General features: G+C 40.6%; 1 protein-coding gene across 6 annotated transcripts in view; it reads right to left on the minus strand.

Moving 5' to 3' along the window:
* The window catches only part of evi5b (ecotropic viral integration site 5b), a 42,450-nt gene that overhangs the window by 4,457 nt on the left and 10,210 nt on the right, over window positions 1-27,783 (minus strand). For 3 of the 6 annotated variants that reach the window (XM_080297948.1, XM_026157580.2, XM_080297949.1), the window contains exons 3-19: window positions 23,007-23,196; window positions 19,790-20,014; window positions 19,547-19,621; window positions 19,332-19,457; window positions 19,103-19,246; window positions 18,275-18,364; window positions 17,992-18,089; window positions 17,458-17,518; window positions 17,308-17,361; window positions 16,326-16,358; window positions 15,791-15,943; window positions 14,889-15,020; window positions 14,603-14,743; window positions 13,629-13,787; window positions 13,013-13,159; window positions 12,767-12,862; window positions 378-473 (exon numbers count right to left, since the gene is read on the minus strand). In XM_080297948.1, the coding sequence (XP_080154074.1) occupies window positions 378-473; window positions 12,767-12,862; window positions 13,013-13,159; window positions 13,629-13,787; window positions 14,603-14,743; window positions 14,889-15,020; window positions 15,791-15,943; window positions 16,326-16,358; window positions 17,308-17,361; window positions 17,458-17,518; window positions 17,992-18,089; window positions 18,275-18,364; window positions 19,103-19,246; window positions 19,332-19,457; window positions 19,547-19,621; window positions 19,790-20,014; window positions 23,007-23,196 (2,020 nt within the window). Of the gene's footprint in view, window positions 1-377; window positions 474-12,766; window positions 12,863-13,012; window positions 13,160-13,628; window positions 13,788-14,602; window positions 14,744-14,888; window positions 15,021-15,790; window positions 15,944-16,325; window positions 16,359-17,307; window positions 17,362-17,457; window positions 17,519-17,991; window positions 18,090-18,274; window positions 18,365-19,102; window positions 19,247-19,331; window positions 19,458-19,546; window positions 19,622-19,789; window positions 20,015-23,006; window positions 23,197-24,841; window positions 24,985-27,783 lie in introns of those variants that run through there. The other 3 variants (XM_026157581.2, XM_080297950.1, XM_026157582.2) reach the window with 3 other exon arrangements.

Below are 27,783 nucleotides of genomic sequence, written 5' to 3' on the forward strand. Positions count from 1 at the left end.
CTTGACAGGACCAATAATAATGAATAAAGGTGACTAAGACTGTGGGGAATGTGTCACTTCTGACGTCATATGTGACATTTTACTCATTCTTAGATATCAATCATTTGAATGTGCATCCATCTTTGCATCGTGCCTCAATGTTCTGCCATATAAACCTCTGTAAGTCATGTTTGTGAATACATCTCTAAGAGGTTCGCAACTTCAGCACCACACAGGAAGTCTCTGGGTGTAGTTAACACTTCAACTAATCTGTTCAAGTCAAAGTAAAACCATATCTGAGGGATTGTTGTGAAATTTCGATCAAAGCATTTACACCAACAACGAAAAACTGGTAGTGTGACTGAGGTGAACATGTAGCTTGTTTTTAGGAGTCTCACCTCATGTTGTAGCTCTGCTATCTGGTCTTTGAGGTCGCGGATGTACTGGCTCGAATCTGTGTGGTTCAGCTGGCCTTGGACCTTTCCTTCTTCTTTCTGTTGAGACAAAATACACAACTTTCAAACATGTTCCACAGCTTTTGGAAAAAAAAGGATTGTGTTAATCATCTACAGGGTCAAAATATTTTAGATTTCTGGCATATTATACATACACTTAAATAAAAAAGGGTCTGTGGAAATTATACTTATGTCTTCTTGTTTATGGTTGAAAACTCCTGCACAGGCAGGAGAAATAACGGCAGCTTTGAGAGCCCCGCTGCAAAAAAAAGCGGCATCGCGCGGTACCCTGCATGTATGGCGGGCGAACAAGGTGACAGATGTCTGGTGAAACACAAAACAGTGTCATTTGTGCTTGATTTCCTCCTGGGGCCCTGGGGATGAGGCTGGTTGTTGCCTCTAACAGTTAAACAGCCCATGCGATGTTTACCTTCCTAAGTGAAGACATCTGCAGGCACTGGAGACAAACACATATTCTATTTCAAACCTCAATCACACCCCTGAACCTGCCAGTTCCACACTGAGATAAGTTCAAAACACAGGCAGCAGCACTGAGGCAAAAAAAGGGAAGACGCGCGCTCGGTAAGGGGTGGGGTGTCGAGGTAAAGCGGTGACACCGAGTCTTCACCACCTGAACAACACCCCAAAATACAGATAGGGTTTTAGATTCCTGTGGTGAGGTGGGGTTCAATATGGCGGGTCCCAATAGGCCTTTTTTTTTTCACATGGAGAGGTCTAAACAAGAGAGATTATTCCAAGAACCTGTTGTTTTTGAGGTTTTGCTGCTCCAAAACACTGCAACGACAAGGACAGGCAGTTAATAGAGACTTCCTGGTGTTCAGCTGTGTGAATCGCCAGGTGTCAGGCTGTGGCCAGGGACAGCAAACGTCTCACAGAAACATCTTACCATTGTATCTTCAAGTCCCAGTGTGTTGTGGTTTTGTTTAGTTCAAATAGTGCAGTGTAGGGGCTTTCTGCGTTCTAAAAAGTACACTACTAAATTTGTTCAGTCTCCTGGCAGATCTGAACTGAGCATCAGATAATCTGAGATCATCCTTTAATCATCCGCCCATTTCATCACATCCTGGGCAAGTGGGCAAAAATCACAGCTCATAAAAAAAGTGCACATGAAATGCCGATTGCATGCGACGTTTCAGTCGGCTTTACGCGCATCTCCAACATTGTGGTAATGACGTAAAGGTTATTTTGAATCTGCAAAGACGTCTATGAAAGATGTGTGAAAATTAAGTGCTAAAATATTTTTTGTTCCTCTATCAAGTTTAAGAGAATTTAGCCTTCTGCTGAAATAAGACAAAACTGTGACTAGGATAAATATATGGCCACTGCAATGATAGTCATCATACAGATTTGTTTCCAGCATTAGCGTGACACGTATGCAGTACACATCTGAGAAGTCAGGGTTTTTTTTGGTTTTTTTTTTAAACACACTAAAACTTTTAGTATAAATCTCTGAGTATGTCATAGAAACCTCAAAATAAACCATGCATGTCACCTTTGGCAGAGTTGCTGCTTCAAGATGAAAAACCACTTCCTTTAAAGCCCAAAGACAACAGACGCCATGGTTGCGATAGTGAAAGAGTCCTACACACAAACCCTTCTAGACATCTTGGTTTCACTGAAATGTGTTTTCAGTGAAACACTGTATATTATCATTATTGTTCATCTCTTCGTTAAATCTCTGCAGCATTTTCTGACTTGATACTCAAGCATTTGATCTTCAAAGTAATGTCCTACATCGATATTTGCTACAGCTCTAAGTACTAAGAGTCGCAACATTAATCTGATTCCAGTCTGACCTCTTGTACGAAAACCGAGGTGCAAACTGTCACCAACATGTGTCACCATCTCTGACGACAAAGCTATGAAACTTCTGCTCTTTTTTTACCTTTTCTTCTAAATCAAACCAAAATTTTACCCACAGGGTATATAGAGACGGTAACCAAACCACAGACCAAGAAGCCCAAAAGGCACAGTGATTTCATACTGTGGCACTGACAAAAAACAAAACAACGAAAAAATCTGCAATTTGAACTCTAGACATAATTTAAAAAAGAAAACGGTAAAGGTCTAAAAATGCGCGACCCTTGTTGCTAACGTATTTGAGTCAGAGTTCATTAGGCAGATTAAGAAAGCACGAGGGCGGCAGCAGTAAAATTTTTGGTGTTGCGTGTTTTTGCTCCATCACTTAGTAACCAAACCTCAGACCACACTCTGCTTCTGAAGGGGAAGAGGGGGAGGTTTTTTGTAGGTGTCAAACTTATAAATAGCATGGCCCTCCAGCTAAGATGATCAAAAACACCCTAAAACTCATGAATACAGAGGTTATTTAAAAAGCACTAAGTCACAACAGTTTCCATCAGGACTCATCGGATAACCAAAGTTTCCAATTTGACACTGAAAGGAAATTATATTTACCATAAATCCATAAAACATAGGAAGTATAATCATCAAACAGAACCAGAGAAATGCATTAACTGACTAATTCACTCAGTGTAGAAAATTATTTGTTACAGTGCTTCAGTATTACTCACGCTGCATGCGTGATTGCCAGTTAACGTGACAACACTAAACTTTTCATCTACCCACATATCTGCAAATCCAGAAGATCTTTCTTTTGGTAGTCTATTTAAGTATCACCACAAGGTCGACGGCCAAGTGAGTGAAAAGCAGTCCTTGCAGCACTTCACAGAAACATTTTGTGGTGAGAGTGACTCCACTGTAGGAAGGAGTTCAGACAAAACGTGAGACTCTACAGCTCTGGTTGTCTCTGCTTATGTTACGCTGTGCTGTGCTTGGGATCACTGTCCTGTTGCATGATCTAAGCTTTAGCTGGTGGACAGATGGCCTCAAATTTGACTCTGAAATACTTTGGTATACAAAGGAACTCACATGGTTGGTCCCCAGGCGTGGCTGCAAAACAAGCCAGAATCGTCACCCCTCCACCGCCGTGCTGACAGTTGGTACGAGGTGTTTGTGCCGATATGCCGTGTCTGGTTATTGCAAAAATGTTGCTGTGCAATTTGGCCAAACATCTCCAAGTCTGCTGTGCTGCCACATTCTTTTAAGAGAGAAGAGGCTTTGTCCTGTCGTCCAGTCTTATTCTAATCATACTGTCATTATTTTTTATATTTAACATGTTCACCGAGTTCTGTAGAGTCACAGATGCTGAGTTCTTCAATCTCTCAAGCACATCAAGCACATTTGATTGATTGATTGATTTGCTACTAGTGGAACTAGTAAGGGTGTATTTTTCTTTTTACACACGGCTGTATGCAGAACTGGGAAAACTCTTTTTCACATGACTGTTTAATCCCAAGTAACACACTAAAGCGTTTTCGTTTGAAACCACATTGTTTTCTCTCCATTTTGGCCTCCCGTCCACACTGAGACGGTGTTTTGAAAACGCTCTCGAAAACAAATACATTTGAAGACAGTGCGTTTGCGTGGCAGTGTGGACAGAGAAAACGCAGACTTTCTAAAACGATGACGCATTTTAGTCATGTGATGCAGTCATGTGACCAATTAAACTAAGATAGCGGAGGGCATTAAACAGCAGTTGTTTTGTTTGCTCTCAATTTTGACAGCCCTATTAAAGGTTAATATCAGTTTGTACATGCTCCAGATAGCTTTTCTTCAAATTCTTTAATTCTCACTCGCTTTTGTAACGTTGTACTTTCGTGTTACTCGCAGCAACAACTCCACCTCATTGTTAGTCCATTTAAAAAACTTGGTGCTTTTCCTCGACCTTTTGCCGCGACGTTTCAACGAACCGGAAAGTAAATAAACGGCAGACAGAAATGAGGCAGGCTGAATCTTCTTGTGCTTCACGCATGCGCAGCCCTATGTTGAAGCACAGTATGTATTATTACTCTGCGAGGCTCCTGACCATCAAGCAGTGTGGCTTCATAGCTTACCAAAGTCGTGCTAAAACATTTTGACAGATTTTTTTAAGCGCCGCGTACAACATAAAATCAGTTCGCGGTCAGTAAGCAAAACCAGAATTCATACATAAGGTGCACTTTTGAGGATTTTAAGTGTGCCCTATAGTCTGAAAAATACGGTACTGAAAAAGTTCTTGTGCTTAACGTGCTTCACTGAGCTGAAATTTAAACGTAAAATATCTTACGATATATGTACAAAGAAAGTCAAAATTAAAAGTGCCTTAAAGGCTTTGAACTGAACATCTCAGTATCTGAACATCTTACCTTGGGCCCTTGACTATCTCTAATTGGTTTAGACCACAATATGGGCATAATGTGTGTCTATTGTTGACCACATGGAGACTTTCAGAATTGCAGAGACTTTTTTTTTTGTTTCTTTTACATGAACAGCTGGTCGCACCGGTGCGATCTAGGATTTTTTTGAACATTGGCACATTGGCGGAATGTGCAGGTGTCGCCGTGTGCTATTGGATTATTGTGGGAATTCCCTATGTCATTTCCCCTTCCTGCGCGTCTGTGCAGAGACACGCGTGTGACACACAAGTCAATCGAACAGCTACTCTAAGCAGCACCTTCATGATCAGTTAAGGCCTCGATATTGGCATAATGTTGTGTGCTGTTGGCTACACAGAGAATTTCAGAGTTGCGGAGACCTTTTTCCGTTGCGCCGGTGCGGCCTAGGATTTATTTGTTTTGTCACACCATTGAGAAATTGGGTCGCACTCTAAAGCCCTGACAGTAGTTCCAGTGTGTGCAAAAGTCTGAGAAACCTTTTAGTTAAACCAAGTGAAAAGTCAATAGAAACAGTCACCTGACTGAGAAACTGAAAATGAAGATGTGCCTATTACGCACAGGAAAGTAAAAAAAACAAAAAACACAAAGTGCTTTCAGAATTCAATTTCCATCATCTGAAATGTCGTTCAAGAAACAACAGTTAAAGGAAACTTCTAAAGAAAACTGGGCAAAAGGGTACAACATAAAAATAACTTCACAATAGCTGCAGTGAGGTTTATGTGATATTAGAGCCTTGCTGCATTGCTTCACTGACGTGCAACCAGTTTAAAAGGAAGAATTATAAGTAAACTATCTGCCACCTCATCTCAAACCATTAGATACATGTAAAACAATATCTGGATAAACCGAGCAGCTTTTGTAACAGGTTTTAGATAGATCAAAATAACTGAGCGCTCTATTCCAAAAGCACGACAAATATATTTCATGGATTAAAGAAAAGTTGAGATAACATTTTAGCACAAATGAAACAATCCAAACATAGAACTTTACTGGCATTTTGAAAGTCTTTTTAATCTAAATTTAGGAAAATTGTTAGAGCACAAAGAGCAAATCACCATATGACTAAAAAAAAGAAAAAAGTAGACAATCAGAGCACTGGGAGCTGCATTTGCATTTACCACAGTTCCTGTAACACCCTCGTCATTTACCCGACACTAAATTAATCACTGTCTGCCACAAATGTTTGCACATTAAGTACGAATTACAAAGAATGTCATATTGCTCACTGTGCACCAATACCTTCTTATACAAGTTTGCCCTTTTGATGCCCTGACCTTGAAAATTTAGAGGGGGAATTTGAACATGTTGCATGTGTAGGAGCCAAAAAACCCAAACAAAAAACAGCAGTGGCGTTTGCAGGGTTACTGAAGTTGGACTACCTGGTATACAATGTTGTGCTACGTGATTGCTAGCGACACAGCTATGTTAGCATAACATTAGCACAGTGAAGCTGGAGGATGAACGCCAACTTTTTTTCCACTTGATAAAAGTTAACGTGAGGGATTCTGGTGGTCAGGGACAAATGCAATTGCATAGCAGGATGCTATACACGGGCAAAACTTCAGTCAGGAGAACAACTGAGATTATTCATCCACAATACGAGGTTAGTTATTAATATACTGCAACAACATGGGAATAGAGCAGCTGCGAGAGAATTCAACACTAATGAATCAATGTTACGGAAGTGGAGGAAGCGCAGTTTTTGGCTTTCCCCATATTTCAAAAGTGCTTCATCTCTTTGCTACGACTGTCGCCCGGAATAATTTGCAGATGATAATGGTTGTAGCCGCTTTCGACCAAAGCAGGCGCAGCTTGATGACATCATCAACATGCGCTATCGCAATAGAGCGGTATATGGCCTGTATTTATATAGCGCTTTACTAGTCCCTAAGGACCCCAAAGCGCTTTACATATCCAGTCATCCACCCATTCACACAAAATCTCTATCGTTGGCCAAATATATTGTTTCTATCGTCCACCCCTATCATCAACGGATTCAGAGAATTTGAAGAAATCTGAAGAATATTAAAAACAAGTATAATTTTCTGTCAGAGAAATTCCTGCATGCACTCAGGAATGCCTTCAGAAATTTTCATCTGTGAACTCAATTGTGTCAGTGCCACCAACATATACAGGTTAAATCTCTATCAGGGAAAGAAGAAGCCACACGTGAATATAATCCAGGAATGATTTTGTCCTCTCTGGGCTAAAGATAATTTAAAATGAGCTGAGGCAAAAAAGAAAACTGTTCTATGGCTTTTGGAAAAGCTGGACACTGTGTCCTCCAGACTAAAGAGAAGATGGACCATCTGGATTGTTATCATCTATGATGATGCTTAAGTAATTGACAGCTCGTGCACCTGGAAAGGCACTATCAGGTTTTGGAGTAAAACATGCTCCTATCCAGATGACGATGCTAAACTCCACATTGCATCTATTACAACACCATGGCTTCTTACTAGTAGTAGCAGTAGTAGTAGTAGCAAGAACTACATTTGGAAACCCAAGAAAGCACAAAACACTACACAGTAAACGTCTGTTTTGTGTAACTGCAAAGCTGCAAGGAGAGATTGCAGTTTTTGAGAATTAAAATGAGCATAAATCACCAGCTGCAACATCAAATAATTGACCAAGGGTAGAAAACAACTATTCCATCCATCCATCCATCCACTTATCCTTATCAGGGTCACCGGGGAGTGCTGGAGCCTATCCCAGCTGTCACAGGGCGAGAGGCACAGTACACCATGGACAGGTCGCCAGTCTGTCGCAGGGCCAACACACAGCGACAGACACACATTCACTCGCGCATTCACACCTATGTGCAACTTGGATTAACCCTTTAAAGCCGGTCGGAGCGGGCTCGCTCTGTTTTGCATAACTAGTTTAAAATCCCGGTAGCACTGCAACCACGTAAGCTAGCTCAATAATTTTTTTTTGGATATGAAACCGGACGCGTTGTACTTACATCTTATGCCATCAGCTTGTCCTAGGTCACGGTTTCCTTCCACATATAGCTTTGCAAAAACTGCATAAAACGCACTTGCAGCAACAAAAACATAATTTTCCAGAAACACGCTTTGCCGATCCTATCAGCTGTTCATAACATTTCCTACGTTGGAATAGACGTCAGCGCAAACTTTCGCATGTCCGCCATTACCTGCCCGAAACCGGAAGTGACGTCATTTTGCGGAAATGTAGTTTTTTACCATCAGGGCCTCATGAGCCTATACTGGTGTTTTTAAAAGTTATCTTTGACTTTATGACTTTCTGTGTCATTTCTGGGATGCTTAGGACTAATATTGCACTGCTGGAAATAGTTTATTTTGATGCATATGTTGCTTTTTTGCAAATTTGCACTATAATATTTATTTTCGTTTTTCCTGCAGTATATAAAAATTGGTGTATTTCAAAAATAAAACTATGAAGACACTTAAAATAAATTTCCTGTGGTGGGAAACTATTTTGTGCAACTTTTTTGTATTTACAGTTTTGAGGGATAAGCCTCTTAAATTTCTCTAACTAGAAATATATGTTAAAAAAAACAAAAAAAGATTTCAATTTTTTTGTAGTTTATTGCACTTTTTTGCAATTTATGTAATTACTATGCACTTAATGCATACATATTATTAACATTTGGGCTATAATGGTTGTATTGATGTATAGCAACTTGAAATGCTCCCAAAAATGGCACTACAGCATGTAAAAATATAATATAAGCTCTGGCGGACTTGGTTCTATGGTAGGTCTTAAAGGGTTAATCACAAGCTGTGTGCCTTTGGACGGTGGGAGGAAGCCGGAGTACCCGGAGGGAACCCACGCAAACACAGGGAGAACATGCAAACTCCACACAGAAAGACGCCAGCCTGATGGTGGAATTGAACTCAGGACCTTCCTGCTATGCGGCAACAATGCTAACCACCGAGCTGCACAACTATTCCAACCTGCCATATTATTTATAGCTTCAAGCATTTTATTAAGAATCATTTCAACCCCACAGGATGCCTGATAGCTTGAAGTCATGCGAGCCCAAGTAAATGGTCATGCCCATAGCCTTTGTTTCTTCAGGTTACATACAAGTATTACTTTGGCAGAGGTGCGTGACGCATCAGTTCAAAAGTAAGATAAGATAAAAAAGTAATTTTTTATCATCATCATCAACAATGAAACTAGAAATTTTCATTGTTAAAGGAAAAATAATTCTTCCCTCACCCCAACCCACAGTTTTTAGTGCCTAAACCTAACCGGCAAGTGAAAGTGAAACCAAGTAGATCATACAAACATCCTAAGGAGACCCTGACCACAGTTTCCTGACTGATAAACCTGTTCCTGCCACCCCTCCAACACCCTGAACTTTGTGTTTTTTGCATCAAGCCACTTGTCCCAAAGCACGCCTTTGTGCATAAATGTGAAACTAAGGGACAAGCTGACAAAACTATGGTATTTGACACAGTGGGATGGAAAAGCATTGATCTGTTTTATGTGTGTAACTACAGTGGTCCCTCGTTTATCGCGGGAGTTACATTCTAAAAATAACCCACGATGGGTGAAATCCGCGAAGTAGCGAACTTTATTTTTTACAATAATTATAGATGTTTTAAGGCAGTAAAACCCCTCACTACACCACTTTATACACTTTTCTCAGACAGACATGAACATTTTCACACGTTTCTCTGTTGTTTGAACACTCTCGAAGTTCAAACCTTCGAAGAAAAGTCCAGTGTTATAGAATGAAACCAAAGGCACCCGCGGTTGCTTTTGATGGTGCACAACGTTTCGTCGACATTGTTGTTGTTGTGTTTGTTGGGGAGAAAACTTACAAACAGTACAACACTGCAGAGCCACACTGCTAGTGATCGAACATTTCTGTAAATTTGACAAGATGAATGCATTCTGTACTGTACAGGAGACACAGCACGAGATTGATTGACAATTGTCTGCAGCCGATCAGGATGCAGAACACAATGCGCTGTAAAAACAAACAAACAACAACAACAAAAAAACATGCAAAATTGCACACCAAGAAATGCACGAAACAGCCAGGCCACGAAAGGTGAACCGCGTTATAGCGAGGGGCCACTGACTGTACACAGGTAATCTGTACATGACTGTAGCTTGTGTTGATACAGATGAGGAGCAGTAAAGCTACTCCTGCTAACACGGGGCTCATGCTATTCCTCTACTGTGTATGCACTGTGCAAGGTGCAAACATGCCACACTCATGTGCCCACACTCCGGTGCTTACAAAAAACAAGAACTACTTGAGAAGCACTTAAAACTGAAAACTAGGACTGCGCGATATATCGAGGTTTTAAAAAAAAATATATATATATATATTTTCATACGAGATATAAGATGTGACAATATTGTTTATATCGATATAGTATATGTTACGTTATAATTATACTTGTGGAGCCGCAAGTTTGTCTCTCTTTCGTCCACTTTTGTCTCTCCGCAACGTAACTCGGCCTCGCCTCTCCTTCACTGAACACAACTTCCCCTCCCCCATAGCATTGCCTGCAGGCAATGACAAGATGGACCGGCAAGTTTCCGTTAACAAGTTACCCCGGATCGCCCCGTGCGTGGGGCTGAACGGCGTCAACGTGTTAGCGAGCTAACCGCGCTAACGCCATGGCCTAGCATGGCCTAAAATCCTTTCATTTTCTCATAAATCGACAGTGCGCCTTATGTATGAATTCTGGTTGTGCTTGATGACCGCGAACCGATTTTATGTTGTACACGGCGTTCAGCAATCTGTCAAAAAAATGTTTTAGTACGATTTTGGTAAGCTATGGAGCTGCACCGCTTGATGGATTGTCGGATCATTACGGCTACCGTAGTCTGGAGCCTCTCGGAGTGATACGTACTGTGCTTGAACGTAATATTACCGTATTGTGTGTATATAAGGACCACAAATTGGCACCTGTAAGAGACACGGTTACGAAGCGGGTTTCAAACTCCAGGCTGTCAGTCACGCAGTAGAAGTTGGGAATAGAGCAGCTGTGAAATCTGACTATCTTTGTTATTATGCTCAGCATCTTTTAGTTTACATTTTGACGGTACAATTGTGAGCTTTTTGTTATGCACAAAAACAACATTGTTTTCTTTTATTTATGGAGCATTATTATTTAATAAATGCTGATAATTTATTTTTGAGTAATTTCTTCATGTACATCTGCTCTATGTTAATAAAAGTGCCTGTGTGACATCTGGGACACAGCTTTGACTAAGAACTCTTTTTGTTCTTGCCTTATGTCTTTAAAATATATATATATATATCGAGATATATATCGTATATCGCCATCCAGCTAAAAAAATATCGAGATATGAATTTTGGGTCATATCGCCCAGTCCTACTGAAAACATTTAAAACTTTCAGCTGACAAATTTTGAAGAAGCGGCTTGATAATGTCACCAGCTCACTGATATTTAAAGAGAGGGATATCGATTGTGGTGCGTGTGAAAAAGTCTGGTGTTACGTTCAAAAGCATGGGAAATTTCAAAAAGATCTGGAAAACTGCAGTGGGTGGTTATGCAAAGCAGATGTGACAGAAGGGCCTTCTTCTTGTAGGGCTGTATGTCCTGCTATACTGGAGAAACTCCTGAGCAATTCCAGGTGCACGCAACAGGAATAAAAAAAAAGCACAAAGTTGAGCATCCGCAGAGTTGCTTCAAGTGTTTCAGTGCAAGGCATCACTGGACATCCCCCAGTTTCTATAACTGAAGACGTCAGAAGTGTTCTATGAAGGTGTTTGTGACTTATCTCTGTGTGTGGGTTCAGTGCAGCCACACAGAGAAAACAGGAAAATAGATATTATACTGGTGGCTCCCACAGCCAGCTTCCAAATAAGTGGATTGAAAAATCCCCCAAAATCTGTCCCAAAAATGACAGAAGACTTTAACCTTATTCAAACCTTATTCGAATCAGGTGGGGATATTTTCCTAAGTTTTCTTTCCTCATATGGAAACACTTTGGCTTGGAGACCATAAGACACACATGACACAAACTCACTAGCGGTGAAAGCACTGGACTCTGTAATAAGGATCTAGCAAGTTAAGGACTGGTTAATGTCAAAATGCTCAGGGCTGCATTGCGTGTTTTTTCTAGAAGGGTGCTTGTACAAGCCAAGTGTTTAAAATCATAACGGAAACCATCTTCACAGATATTTAAATTCCATTTTCACACCCATGCCCTATAGCCAGTTTACACACAACAAGATTATCTGCTTGTTGCAACACTCACTATTCATCGAGTATCTTTACTTGTATGAAAGTGGCATGGTGTGAGAAGTGTTGAACCCATAAACACCTTCAACAATATCAAGTCTTTTTAGATCACTTTCTCTCTTTAGTATTGTTGAGTGTTGTCACTGGGAGAACAGGCCTGTATTTGTTTTTGGTTAAGCTTGTGGAGTATGTTGAATTCATTGGTGGGATAAATGCTACTACTTCCTTCTCTCCTGCTTGTTATGACTTGTAATTCCCATTTACGCTGGGAATAAATATAGATGAAGGGGACATGCTTTAATATTTCTGATTTGTGCAAAAAAGCCTTTCCCCCCCAAGTTTTCCACATCAACTAAAATCAATAAAAGTGCATTTTTTCAGAATTTCCAACAGATCTGCATACGTATTTGGGTTATGTAATAACAGTTTAAAAAGTTAAAATGCGCTTCATTGGAACCGGAAGAGGTTGCGGCTTTACCAGATTTGATTGACACTGGTGTCTCCTAGGCAACATAAGGAAACAATACATGAGATTCATATCATCAAAGCTTTGAAATGCTGATTGATTAATGGAAATTCAGACATTTTCTTTCCCTTCTCCATATCTTAAAACAGTAAAGAAGCTCAGACTGAAAACCACAAATCTGCCAGGTCAAACAGTCACTATTATGGTTATAACTTTGGATGATGTCTTCATAGGGCCCAAAAAATATAACTTGGGTTTGTCACCACATCCTTGTATGGGACATTTCCTTTTATGGCTGAAGGAAGCTTACATGTAATGTGGTTTGTGAGGGAGTTGAGGAAATCCAAAGCTTGGTGCAGTGGGTGAAGTGTGAGTCAAAACCTTACCTGAATCTCGAGCTCAGAGATCTGTTGCTGGAGTTCAGCCATAGCAGCAATGTTGTCAGCTTCCCTCAGCCTCACTGCCATTACTTCTTCCTTGCTCTGCAGAAAACAAACCAGAGGACTCTCAGGCGACAACCTCTCTAAGAAATCAATTCTTTTTTTTTTTTTACTTTACAGATTTAAACCACAATAGCGCTGCAACGGTTTGCCCCAAAGGTGCAAAGTGTGGAGTGCAGCAGCAGTTTGTACCTTGCATTCAATCTCAGCTTGTCTCCTCTTGATTTCTTGCAGTTGCACGTTCAGATCTTTGTTTTGTGTTGTCAGTTTCTGCACGCGCTCCTGCAGAGAGCGACTCTCCTGCTCCGCTCGACGCAGCTGGTTGTTGTGAATCTGATTCTGAATAAGCACATTTAAAAAACAAAAAGCAAAAGCGGATTATTTCACGTTATTGACTGATAGGTTCAGGATAAAGAAACTGAAACCTAATGCGACTTTCAGCACTACTTCACTGTTCCAGTTTCTGTGTTGCATACAAAGATAAATGCTGCCCCCTGAAGGCTGCTGTGTGAAATTCAGGGAGGGAATTTTCTTACTGATGTTTTCATATTACAATGTACCTTTAATTGTCTGTAATTAACTGCACTGCAAGTACATAAAAACTCTGAAAACAAAAGTCTCTTCCTAAAGACTGCATACAGTATGAATTGTATCTCTGGACTGAGAAGGATATCTGAATCACATATATTTGTGAACATGTGATGAGGAATTTGAATAATGCTTTTAAAGATCTAGATCAGGTTATAATCCAGATAACAAATCAAATCATAAATTATATTAGTGCTGTTAGACCGATTCAACCTCTGACCTGTGTCTCCAGCTCCAACATCCTTTGCCGCATCTCTCGAAGCTCTGCCTGAGCCTCGGCCTCACGTAGCCTGACGCTCATCAACTCGTCCTGCAGCTCGCTCATGGTGTTCTTCTTAGAACTGTCCTTCCAGCGGCTAGCGGTGCGTGCCAAGTGACGCTGGAGAGGGTGGGGACAGTCAGTCCTGTTTACCATCACTTACCAAATAAACACTTGACTTTTACCATTTGTGTGTCATACCAGATCTGTGCTCTGTAACTAGCAGGAATTACAGGGTACCTGCAAATCCTCTTAATACGACTTTAAATGGAAATACACATCAAAAGGGAAAATGTACCCTCTTCAAATAAACACACAGATGTGTCTAATTAGAGCAAGAATTTTTTCAAAATGTTTTTAATAAATGTGAGAAGAAAACAAAAATATTATTTTTACTCTAAATGATAAGCCATTGTTCAAGGTTTGAAACAGCTCCTTTAACTAGCTTAAACTTGCATCTTCATCTTTCTTTAAACTAAGTACTACAGCTGAGTTAACCAACCTATCTGTTCAAGTTTTCACATGCTTCATGTTTTCAATCAGCCTGAATGGATTAATTAAACGGCAATTAAGCCAAATCAAATGTTCTGAATTAAACCCATTCTATCTTAAATAATTACTGTAGTCAAACTCATGAATCACTGTTTGAACACAAGTTTACTGTGCCGTTAAAACTTGACAGCCTTAATTATGCAGTTGCGTTTAAGTGTGCAGAGGGAGAAAAAACAGAAGCACTGCATATGAGCGTTTCTCACAATGGCATGACTAAAAGCAATCTAAATTTAGAATATTTAAATACTTTTTGAAAACCAAAATCCACTCTGATTTTAAACAGCGTAGTTTGGTGTGTGTGTGTACAACATTTGCATTATGATTTGTTGGGGTTTTGATCAGCTATTTCAAGTTGTCCTGCGTGCTGAAATCTTGGTGCTCACCTGCCAGTGGTCCTCCAGATCTCTAACCTGCTGTCTCAGCTCTTTCAGTCCAGTCAGCGCCTCCGCTTCTCTCAACTTCACCCCGATCAGCTCTTCTTGCAGCCGCGCCACATTGGTGTCATCTGGTAGCGACGTGTTCCTCTGAAAAAGGTGGAAAAATCAAATTTTTCTTAAACCTTTAAAAAAAGAAATGACAGGGTAGGCCTAGATCACAGTAATACTCTTTGCCGGCTGAGGTTTAGGCAGTACAGTCCCACTGCAGATGCATTAAAATGACACAACTCACTTTTTCCATATCGAGAATCTTGTCTTGCATTTCCTTGAGTGCACACTGGGACTCTGCTTCCTTTAGTCGGGCCTGCACGAGCTCTCTCTCCAGCTGCAGGACGGACTCCTCAGAGAAGCGTGGGGGTCCTTTCTACAAGGAAAAAAAAAGAAAGAAAAGAAAAGAAAAAACAGAACAAATGAGCACGCAGAAAAAAAGCAGGAAGGACAGCAAACATAGCTGTGTGCACTCACCTCAAACTAAATTCAATCTCCAGTAATGTCCACAATACTTACACTGATCCAAGTACTCTCAATTCCTCTTTACATTCATTTCAGCTGACATCAACCATTTTTCCTTTCACTTCCACATAAATAATTCATGAACAATCTTTGTGTAGCAAGATAGCAAATTATGTAAAACACAGTAAAGCCTGCACATTATCATGTGGAATCCAACCATTAATAATTAAGGAGATGTGTTGTGCAAGGTGAGGATTCAATGAACAATGGGCCATGTGTGAAATCTACCAGCCTGAGATACAACCTGCTTACAAATTCATGAAAGCATTTCTGAGAATGCAGAAGAACATAAATTGAACTTTGTAGAAATCTGTGTCTCAAAATGAATCCATGCATGCCAAAACAGATCATTACCTAAAGTGAGAAAAGTCCTGCTCTGCCATTGCAGATGCCCCACCATGTATCCAAAATCAGTTGTTTGCAATGTTTACAGGCCCAAAAGTAATTTGTAGCACACCTAATAATAATAATAAAATAGTCATCCTGAGGTTGTACGTACTGCACATCACACACAGACCTGGGCAATACCCCAGTCTCAGTGTCACAGCTCCAGTCACACTCAGGTCAGCCAGATGAGCCAGTGCAACCTGCCTGCCTCAGACTGTCTGTGGCTCTTCTTACCCCTTGTGGCTGCTGCTGCTGCTGGAGCTGCTTGATGGTTTTCTTGGCCTGCTCCAGCTGAGCACCGGCCTCCTCGCTCTGCTGTTTGACTGTAGCCAGCTCCCGTTTGACCAGGTAGTTTTCCTCTGCCTCTTGAGCTCGAGTCACTTGTCCCTTTGGACATAACCAACCGATGAGGGGTGGAGTGAGCACGACAGGAAGTGAAACGAAAGGACGGAATGGGTGGGCAAATCAGAGAAGATGAAGGATTGGATTTTCTAAGGACATGCTTGTTTTTAACTCTAAGCAGCGGGTGATTTAGTTTTAATTCCTTAGATGTATTTAGCATCTTTTGTGATTCTTTTACTTTGTCTAACATGCCACCATGTGGTTTTCCATGCAGTTATTTAATGATGTAATCAGCTGTCATAATCTGGATTAGCACTGTCACTGCCCTTTACTAATCATAAGCATGCATTGCTAAAGAGAGACAAAAAGATGGAAGAAGGAAAGTCCAGCATAAGTTCTAAGGGTAAAAAGAAAATGAGGAGTATACCTGGATCAATCTATCTGCCAAGGAAGCGCTTTCCTACAAAACAGAAATATCAACAAGAGACAGCAGAGAGAGAGAGAATCCAGAGGACAGTTTAAAGCACACAAAAGAACAACTGATTCTTTAAAAGAAGACGTGCAATGTTCATTTTCCCTCCAAAAATATTTGGTTTACGCAATGAGGTATAAAAGGAACATTGCAAAGCAGGTGTGGTGAAAAAGGTGCAAAAATAAGCTGGTGACAGAGTGAAGAATTGGGCGGTGCAGATAACAAAGAGGTTTCAGACAGGAAAAAGCACAGGGCAGCCCGAGAGTGAAGTTTGCTATAATAGCAGCATGACGACAGTGTTAAAGAGCGGTGTTTTACTTAACAGAGGCGCTGGGGCTCTGTGGTTTATCCAAGCTTTTAGCGGTTTCAGTTAGTGGAGAGTTAAAAGATCCTGAGAGTTACGTGACGAGGAGCAGCAGCCTCGAGTTTGGTTTAAACTAACGGACTCGTTTCCGCCCTGCAGGCAAACACAGCGTAGCAGACACCCTTAATATCCTCAACAGACCTCATGCATGGTGCCTTTACCAGGCAGTAGAAGTGCCCATTCAGAGAGACTCAGTGTTGTGCACAATGACACAAACAGTGCACCCTGACATGCAGTGCTTTGTATGGACGTCAAGTATCAAGCAGCTCCGTTCACATTTCAAACAGGCTTCTCTGCTTCTGTTAGTGGGGTCAGCTGGGTTTTTAAATTCTCCACATGACCTAAAGCCCAAATCCATCAATGTTTCTGACTTTATCTACAATCAGAACATTCACCATGCCAGTCCATGATGGCGTACCAGCAACTTTCAACTAACACAGCTCAGTTAGTGAAAGACAAGACTCCGTCATTAGGAAATACACATGATATATGGACATAAACAGCAGAATGGGTTAATGTAAAGTTGATGAGGAGAGCGCAGTGTCTGACTGTGACAAACACTGATTCACTCACTTTCTCTAGTGTGTCTATCCTCTGCTTCAGAAGCCTGTTCTCTGTCCGCAACCTCTGAAAAAGACAGAATTGCAAAAAGACATAAGAAAAAAAAAATACTACAAATTGTTTACATGGGATGCTCTGGGACTTTAAAGTATGTCCACACACCTTTATCTCCACCTGTTCCTCCATCTCTTTTGTTTTGATTGTAGTGTACTCTTTTTCTAACCTAAAAAAAAAAGCACAGAGCATCTGTTAAAACAAATCAAGCACAGAATGATTAGAATGAAGTCGGCTGAATTGATTTCCATGTATCAATTTGGGATACAATCACCTTTCCTTTTGTCTTCTATATTTTATTGCTTCTAAAAAAGATATACGTTTCTTTAAAGAGACACCATTACAAATGGAAACTCTGGAATTTCCCCGGCCCCTATACTGAACAGGTACACAGAACGTTTAAATGTGTTGCTTCCTCCACTTGGAACGGGTATCAACCAAGTTTTGAATTTGCAGCATTCAAATATTAGCAGTCAATTTGCTCCAGTGCTGACTGAAAAATCTTGTCTAAAGTTATGCAACAGTTTAAAAACAAAAAAACAAAAAGGGGGTTCAGCTGTAAAAGAGGAACAATGAAAAAACAATCACAGCAAAAAAAAAAATCTCTGAAAAAGGAAGTTATGAAATGCCTGCTGCGCTTACTTTTTCATCTTCTTGGCGTTGTATTTAACTTGATAAGCAACCTGGATGACCTTATCTGGTCCACTGTCCAACTGGTGTGGGATGACCTTCTGAAAGTGCTGAAGCACATAAAGAAAGCGGGGGCAAGTGTCACACCAGAATGCATGTTTTAGTCACAAGCTTCTCTGACCTCAAAGGACCGCACTAAACATCAGCATGCCCACAAACTGGGACGAGATGAGAGGTTGCACATAAACAGAGGGTGATGGAGGCTTCTCCCCTGGAAGTGCTGCTGGTGATTCACCTGTAACATTCCCTCCATGTCGAGCTGAATGAGTTCCGCCTGGTTCATCTGCAAGATGGCGAGCCCCACGCGGAAAACAATCTCCAGGCCCTGAAAAAACCCCACCAGTAATGAGCATGAAATAATACTCAGTGCGCTGTCAAATTTATTGGACAGTGGACTGAGAAGAAACAGCCCGAGTGATTGTGATTTAGAGAAAAAGAAAAAGGCCACACTGCTAAAGGTGACTGTAACTGTAGTGCTTAATTTTGTCCAACAGGTGGCACTAATGGATAACTTTTATTTGATAGCTGATTTTACCTAACTGTTCTTAAAGCTGTAGAATAAGTGTACTGGCCTGAAATCATCTCTAAACAAATACTCTTAAAAATTTAAGCACAGACTCTGTTTTTCTGAGGTGGGGCTATTAGTTCACAGTGACTTACAATAACAGCAGCTTAAGATATAACCCCCAAACCCTTTTCAGATTAGACACTGATATAATGATGGCTCATTTCCAAGTGGACCTATTGCACTCATTTCCAGCTCAACGTTTTTATTCACAGGCTTTACTAGAGTAGCCTTGCATGAGTCACAGTTCAAAATCAATCCTGGGCCTTGGTGCACCCCCTCAGTTCATACACTGGCAGAAACCAGCAGTTTTAGTTCCTCTTTTAGATCGCAAAAACTACAAGCAAACAGAAGTTTAAAGAAAAAAGAAGACAGAAGAAGCCAGTGTTGTAAGAATGTGAACACAGGTGTAAATTTCAAGCTCAGTAAAGAGAATGACAGAAAGATTCATACAAGTTTACAGAGCTTATCGTTCAGCCACAGTTTGCTTTAACTGACCTCACACATGAAGATGTCAAAGATCCTCGTAGCAACGGGCAAAGGGAAGGAGGTGAGGAAGATGGTGAGGAACCAAGAAGAGGCATACATGGAGGTATGAAAGCTCTGAGCTTGGAAATGTATATGAAGCTCTGGGAGTTGCTCCTGTGAAAAAAATAACAATCAGACTCACTATTGTTGAAGCTTACATGTTGGCAAAGCGTTACTCCCCAAGCTATGAGGTGTCTACCTGGATCATGTACTCAAACTGATACATGCAGAGTCCCAGCTCAGCCATGCTGGGTTTGAAGAGTTCTCGTAATCTGTAGTCCTGCATCAACTTCACAAACACGCAGAATGCTTCCTCTTCGGGCATCTAGAAAAATATTATGATAGTGATTAAATTACTAGCTGGAAGTTTGTGTTACAGTGTGTGAGAGTATGTGTGGAGAATACAATCATTACCTGCATGAGCAGCAGACCCACAATGAACGCACTTCCCTGACAATAGCCGACCTCACGGTCCACCAGAGAATATGCCTAAGGTAACAGAGATTATCGTTACAGGAGTCTCACTGAAGATCAGATTTCTCTCTTTTTCGTTATTAAACCACCTTAAAACCAAATACCAGTTCTTGTTACTGGAACACAAGACTTATCTCTTTATCTGCATGCAAACAGGTTTCTTAGACACCGCAGAAGACACACCTTCATGACATTGAAGAGCACTTCCTGACCCAAGCTGTCTTTCTCCTTGAAGAACTCGTGTTCGGGATAAGTGCGAGCGATGTCTCTGCGTATGAGCTTTTCGCAGGGTGACGTCATCTTTAATAATTCTGAGTACTGATCCTTGATGGGCATATTCTGGGCATTACCCAACAGCTGCCACACTATAGCTCGAAAATGATGAGGAATCCCTTTCCTAACAAGATCCTGTAGAGAAAAAAAAGAGCAGATATTTTCTTGATGTTCTTAAAGTTTTCTGCAGGGTGTAGGCAACAACTTTTTAAAATGAAACAGTTTTGTTCTTTGTTCAGGTTTTATGATAGTGTCAGATTTAATATCCAGTCACACAATTCACCTGAACAGCTACCCTGAGACACCCCTGAGCAAGGTACCGTCCCTACACACTGCTCCCCGAGCGCCCAGTGGCTGCCCACTGCTTCACTGAGTGAATGTTTTAAATGCAGAGAGGAATTTCCCCACGAGGATCAATAAAGTATACATTTAAATTATGTTTTTTGTGTGTGTCAAAAATCTTTTCATGGGAACCGCAGTCTAATAACGCAAATGTATCCGTTGCAGGTTAAAATAATTAAAATCTTTAGTGCACAGGTCTGTCAGAGAGTCAACTCAGGCTCATCAGGCCAATGAGTTTCTAATTCATTAGTGGAAATCCAGCATTCGCGTACACAGGCATACACGTGGTAGTGTAAATCACTGTGGATGTCTCTTAAACAGTGTAGTCATGCAGCTAGAGCATGTAGCTGATGTTAATAAATAACTTTTTTTTCTAAAAAGTCTGCACTTCTTCACTTTTTGTAATGTGAAAAAAAGCTTTTCATATTACATCTGCCAGAGTATAAGTGAAAAAAATACTAAGAGCTCCGCAACTCTATTCATTCATTTGAAACACCTTTATACTGCTGCAGTGTATTAGCAGTGCAGAAAAATGATGACTTATTTCCACTCAACTTGGAGGAATCCTTATCAGTACTGGTTTCCCCTTCAGTGGACGTGTCGAACCACAAATGGATCGCAAAAGGTTGTTTTTTTTTCCCCACACTGAACAGTTTATCATAAAAACATCTCCCCAGAGAGGCAGTGGACTAGCTTCATGAGTTTAATGGTAGGGGAAACCATGACAATGTAAAATGAATCCATGGGAACCTAAACGCACATTTGGGATTCTTTTTTCAGCTCTGAATGTGAACAACAGAAAGAAAAACACCAAACCCTTCCGTGGAGAAAAACAGAGACCTGCATCTTAAACAGGATTAAACCATGGGTATGCCTCAAAGCCTAATATTTCTTTTTCCACTTCAGCACACTGTGCATCTTTTTTAATAATACAGTTTCCACTGCCAAACATAATCTTGTCAGTGATACATTCTGTAGAGTGATTTATTTCCATATACTACTGCTGATACAATTTGATTAAGCAATTTCCTGTGCTGACAGGGAACAGTCATTTTTCCTGCTATGCGGCCACGTGAGTCAGTGTGTGGTTGTGTATGTCTGTCTGTGTGCGGTGTCTGCGTGCATCTGGTCAGTCCAGGGTGCATCTGGAGCAGAGGTCCACCCACACATGCTTTCAGCAGGGGACCCCTCTCCCCTCTTAGAGGTTAGATAAGACAAACCAAGCTTTGTTCTAGACTGAAACAATGCACCACAGTCTCAAACCTTGACTGTTGAACGAAAGCTGCCTTATGAGTCACAAGAACTATTCAAGAGCAGAGGGTCTTAGAAGATTACATATGAAATATAAAGTATTAGAAAGACGAACAAATCAGGGATTTTGCTGACAAGTGCAGAAAAAATTTACGTTTCTTCCTTCGTGCAACAGAAACTGTGTTTCTTGTAAGCAGAGCGGAAGAAAACAGCAATTTTGCGGAGGCCTCAGCAACTGTCATTAATATCCTAGGCTAGTTGCACCCATGCGATGATGACTACTTCTGTTAAATTACATAATAACACTGTGTATGTTCACAGCTCCTTCCCAGCACTTCCCCATTTAAACATCCAGCAACAAGAACAACAGAAACTCCGTCCCTACAGAAGACATTAGTCTTTTGCATGATTATTTTAATTAACAGAAACTTTACAGTAAAATATTTCTCTGTGTCAGTCATCTAAGTAACAAAAAGAAATGGGCTTGAAGTCTCTATGGTTATAACAAACGTCTGACCATAAATGCTGAGCACCTAGCTGTTCTGGCACAGCTACTGGTTGTCAGTTTTCCTAAATGACCCAAAGAAGGCTTCAGTTTGAGTAGAATTCAACAAAACTTCCATTAACAACACTCAGTGCATAAAGATAAAAAGCACCAACTGTAGATCCCCAGTAACTTTCAAACTGTTGCAGCTGCACTGAGTCGTTTAACATCCGGACACACCAGGCTTTCTGCTGAATCACCACTATCCCAGACTTGTGGCTACAATCAGGTGGTCCAACACACAACTGGCACGGTTTTACACAACAAACAACAATCACTGTGTATGTCCACAGTCTTTGTGCAGTTTAAATCAGACTGCCACTGCCACTGTCTGGGCACAGGATTATTACGGGGCTTAACAGAGTAACTGTAGAAACAAGCAAGCTAAAATTAGCGTCAAATATCTACGTCTGAAATAACAAGTTCAAGGGCAACCCCACAGGGTCACTGAGGACAGAGATAGCCTTTAAATTATCACTGGACCAAGTAAACAGTCACGTGAACTGGGCCTTTGTAACATTTGAGCCAGGGAAATTCAAATGGCAGCAAAAAATTATAAACACAATTATAATAACAATAAAACAAATAAGCCATGATTTGAAATATGTTAAGTTAAACAATCTTAATGCAGAAACAGCAGCATCATTGGACCCTTTTTTGCAACCTAGAATAACTGTCATGGAGTTTTACTGTTTTTAAGTGTAAGTGTGAAGAGGTTTATACAGGTTTGAGACTAGGAGGAGACGCAAATCCCATTTGGTGTTTTGCGAGGAATGGCATCAAATTCTGCTAAATCAAATATGCACAGCTATCTGTTTTGCTGACCCCGTGTGAGTAAAGGAGCAGCTGAGAGAAGGCTCTTTACCTCGTCTTCGAGGCGTCAAATGTCTATTTGTAAGCTAGTAAAACAGCCCAGGCTGAATAAGCTCTTAAGCAGGTCTGCACATGATCAACCGTCACCTCACAGGTAGTCATGTGCACGAGTCTCACCTTAAGCTGCTTCTCTTTCTTCTTGCGCACATCCTCCCATTCATTGACAATTCGCCCCCACAAGATCCATGAGTCCTCCTCCAGGTGGGAGAGGTTGGATGAGGCGGAGGAACTGGACACCAGGGATGAGCCACTGTTTCGCCTGGAGCCATTCATGGAGCGCAGCGACTTGCTGTCTGTCTCCAGTAGCCTTTAGAGAAGGTGAGAGGCGATATATACTGTGAACATTTAAGAAACTGTGCAGAGACGCAACTACATTATACCGTGACTTTGTCAATGTCTGTCCATCAGACATCCCATTTACCAGGCAAAGTACAATTTCACATCTTCAGGGAAACCCAGACCATAGTGAGATCATTTTGCAAAACACTTTGCAAATGCAAAACACAGTTTGAATGAAAGCTGTGTGGATATATATAGAACTTTCAACATGACAGGTGCATGAGATATTATATGAAAGCTAAAAACAAAACTAAAAAAAGAAGAAAGAGAAAGGACTGTAAAACTATAGCAAATGGAAATATTTACTTAGCTAGTTTAAATCTTATGCATTCTTTTGAGGACTATTATTTACACTAGTGTATCTAAACAGCTACTGTTTTGACACATAATAACCGTCTTCCCTTTATTCAGATCTGGGTCAAAGGCCAGTGGAGTGAGTAGAGATGCATAGACTTTCTTCTTTCTAGGGATGCACCAAGGTATTGAAAGCCTGTCTTCTTCTGGCTGGACGTGTCCCAAACACTCGAGCTAGGGGGAAATCCTATGCAGCTGGATCTTTTTGATGTGGACAAGCAGTGGCTCTACTTTGAGCCCCTCAACCTCTTTCTAAGAATGGACACTCTTTGGAAGAAGCTACTTCTGCCACTTCTATCCTCAGTCTAACTCTTCTAGTCCCTACCCACAGCTTGTGGCCACATAAGAGAATCAGGTAAATGCTGTGACCTAACATTTATATTTATATATGAGCCAAATCTCACAGGTTAATACTGAATCAGACTGAAAGCTGACCAAAAAAGAAGGGTTTAAAACACTTCTGTTGAGTGAGAGAGAGAGATGACATTTATTTAAAATCTAATGGCTGCAACTGTAAGTGGTTGAAAATAAGCTGTAAAGGTCAGTAAAATATTTTCTGACTCATTTTGTTAATATCATTCATTTCTTTCATATGTGCTCAGCATGTCAAGTAGCACAAAAAGCCCGTATGTCACATTTATCACACACTTCATCAGTCTTATCAGTCTTTCACTCACAAAGTGACCTGATCAAAGATTAGAATGTGGGGGAAAAACGCGGTGACTCCCAACCTGCGTGGCACCGAAGAGCTTATGTCACACAAACAAAGGTTCAGACACCTGATCTCGGAAAAAGGACGGGGCCTCTCCAGTGGAGCCTGTGATGTCACCGAGTGCGCTATCCGAATGGCTAGGGTTACAGCCAAATTTGGGTTGTGTGGGAGGGAGTGAAACGGACGGCCCCGACAGAACAGCCTGCAAGAGGGCCTCTCTTTACTTGTATTCAGCTTTGACACCGAGCTAAAGAGAGCGCTAAAGTTTCACAGGAACTACCCGTTTTTCAAGCAATTCAGTCAAATGATCGAAAACAGTGACTCAGAAAAATTACAATACGTGTTAAACATGAGCCTAAACATACTTACAGCTCTGCTAGTAACTCACTAACAGCCAAATACAAAACCAAAGCCTTCTGAATATAACAAACTTGTAGCTAATATTTTAGTGACAAAAACACATTCCAGATAAAGTGACAAGTGGGGAAAAAAGTGCGTCATGCCCACAATTTTCAAGAAAATAAGTAATGAAATACTGCAAACTTACCAAGATAAACTCATGATGTACTCTACATGTCTCAGTTTTCTAAGAATTCAGGAATTCTGGCAAGTCTCATTAACAAATTGAAGGCAACAGTGCAGGATTTCCTCGACTGTGTGACACCACTGAACCAACGCTTCGGACTTTTATCTGCTCTGAAGAGTACAAAGGGCTCCCCAAACACACATGCACCTGATAAACAACCACAGGCCGCGTCACAGAATCTGTAACTAAGTCCTCCTGCCTGCCATTGCACCTATCTTATTAACACCTAAGTGACAAAATGAAAAGATTTGTGTATTAAGGTTGCGTTAGGATTTTGCGGCAAAATAAAGACACTAAACGGGCGTCGTGAAGTCAAGGAAGGGTCAAAGGTTAGACGAACTTGAGCTCTGTGATATAAAAAAATGTTATTCAATAGATATGGATGTGGTTTGAGCTTTATAAAGGACATTATGAAGAACATGTCTCTGATTATTTTTGATCTTGCCTAATCAAATGCCACTTGGCATTATGGGGCAGGAGCTGTGGTAGGCGTTACCGATGAGTCAACGACCGCTGCGTTCAACAGAGCTTTGCTGTGACACAGTCTGAGTGGCACACTTGGTTTCTATGCTGACACAGAGTGTACTATCCATGGGAGAGATCTACAGCAGGGAAAGAATTCACAAAGCTGGCTTTAGAGAATAGTTGCGTCATCCTCTAACAGTACTTTTATGTGACGTGAACAATGAGAACCTCGGGGACTGCACACTATAGTCTTCTCTCACTGATCCAATATTTAAATAAACCCATCCACAGCCAGACATGCTCTGTTGTGGCTTTGAGAGTCCTTATCAAATTCTGGATCTTGTTGCAAGAACCGTTTATCTGATCGAATCTAAATGAGGAACCAGCACAGGAAAAAAACACTCCCAAAGAGGCCATAGTCTTCATTTTAATGTTTAATGGACATTGCTTCAGCCATGTGAGCTGTTTACTGTTTACCTAGCAGTACAGTGTGCACAAATATGGGTACAATATGCGAGTCAACCTGAGGGAAAATTTCCATTCGGAGTCTACATGCAGGGAACCTTCACCCCGGAAATATATTCCACACCCTGAAACAACAAAACGGTCAACAACAAACTAAGAAACCTTCGAGATGATCTGAATATAATTTTTGTGAGTTGTTTGGTGGGTTCAATCGAAGCTTTACCCAGTGAGCTGAGTCAAAATCAAGTACACGAATTAAAGCTTGCACTGTGAGGCTTGCACATTTCCATATAAAATGATGATGTAGAGAGAAAGAAGCAACAGACGGTCTCTTACTTTCTTCACTTCACTCTCTTTAGAACACATGGTGCCTGCACCATGAGAGCAAGCTGTTCTTTGCAAAGCAGTACGATACTATTCAAAGTAGACTGGAGCCTTTCCCAGGGGGAGGGGCAGGGCACGATCTGAATGGTTAAATATTTGATAACATTTAAGTTGAATATTTAGGCCCTAACAAACGTATCAGACCCAATCTTCTGATAATGTAGCTTCAGAGGAACAGTGTTTCGGCTTCTGGTGCAGCCAGCTGATATCCTGAAAAGACTTCTGGTAATGTTTACAGTTCTGACTATAAATAATAATAGGAACAATAACAATAACCTAATTATCTTATATGGATAAGGGAAGGTTTCAATGCATTCCTCGTTTGTCCTTCCCATGTGCCTTTAACCTCCCACCTTCAACTACCCCAAATTCCAAGAGTAAAAATGAAAATAGAAAGCTTGCCTATTCCTAAAGAATCTTTATACTCATATTCAGATATCTATCAGATATATTATATCAAAAGCAACACACCATCTTGCATTTATTGGAGAAGAAGGCATTATTAAAGCACCTAAATGTTAACAGACTAGAACCTGACTAACTACTGAGTGTTAACTTTTATTCCATCAATACTTTACGCTCTTTCATCTAAAGGTGGCTAGTTTGCAATCTGAACATCACTAATGTGTTTCTGCATGTGTAGCAAAAGATACATTTGTAGGATCTGCAAAATGATTCAGTGACGGTAATAAGAGAGGTGTGCACAACTGCCCAAATACAACATAATAAGACAAAGGTTTTGTGGATTTGAGATTTTCAATAAGGTTTAAATAATTAATATTCAACCACTCCACTATATGATTAAATTAGGTTGTGACTTATCTTAGATAGTATTTGCACCAATAAGAATAAAGAATTTTTTCACTTGCAATTTTGAGTATATTATTGTAAACACCAGCAGAACAAAACCAGACCAGAAACAACTGTACTTCCTGAGGAAGTTCAACTTGTTTGGGGTGTACAGGAAGCTGATGCCCTACAACATTTGCACATTTCAGTGTGCCTGCTGCTGACAAGAACAAACTGCATAGAATAATGAGTTCCTTTTCACATCATCCATCATAACCTGCTTCCCATTTTTAGGCAGGAGGATGAATATTCCCTCAATGCAATTGTCACAGTCTGAGTTTAGTCCATTAGCACTTACATTTAGAACATCATGAGCTAGACTGGGTCACACTGAGGTTCTATTCCATCAACTAGAGCTCTGAAGTGTGGACCAAAAAGCTCATATTCATGTATTTTCAGACTGAATAGTGGCATACAATACTGGTATTTTCTACTTAGCTCAATACATGATCAGATGGTACTGAAAGCCATGTGTGATTTATCACACTATTAAAATAAACTGTGACCAGAACACACAAAAAAATAATTTCATAGGTCATATTAAGCCGCAAGTTTCTCAGTCACGAGCTACTGGAAAATCCCTGAAGCTTAGTAAGACTTTCTGGTATATCTATTTAAGATAAATAAAATAACAATACTCAATAAATGTGATTCCAGTCAATGTTTCACTGTCTCCATGCGGCTGTACCATAAATACATGATGACACGCACAACTAAATCCAAACAGTGTATGCTGACTC

This window comes from Astatotilapia calliptera, chromosome 23 (assembly GCF_964374335.1).
Source record: "Astatotilapia calliptera chromosome 23, fAstCal68.1, whole genome shotgun sequence".
Classification (NCBI taxonomy): Eukaryota; Metazoa; Chordata; class Actinopteri; order Cichliformes; family Cichlidae; genus Astatotilapia; species Astatotilapia calliptera.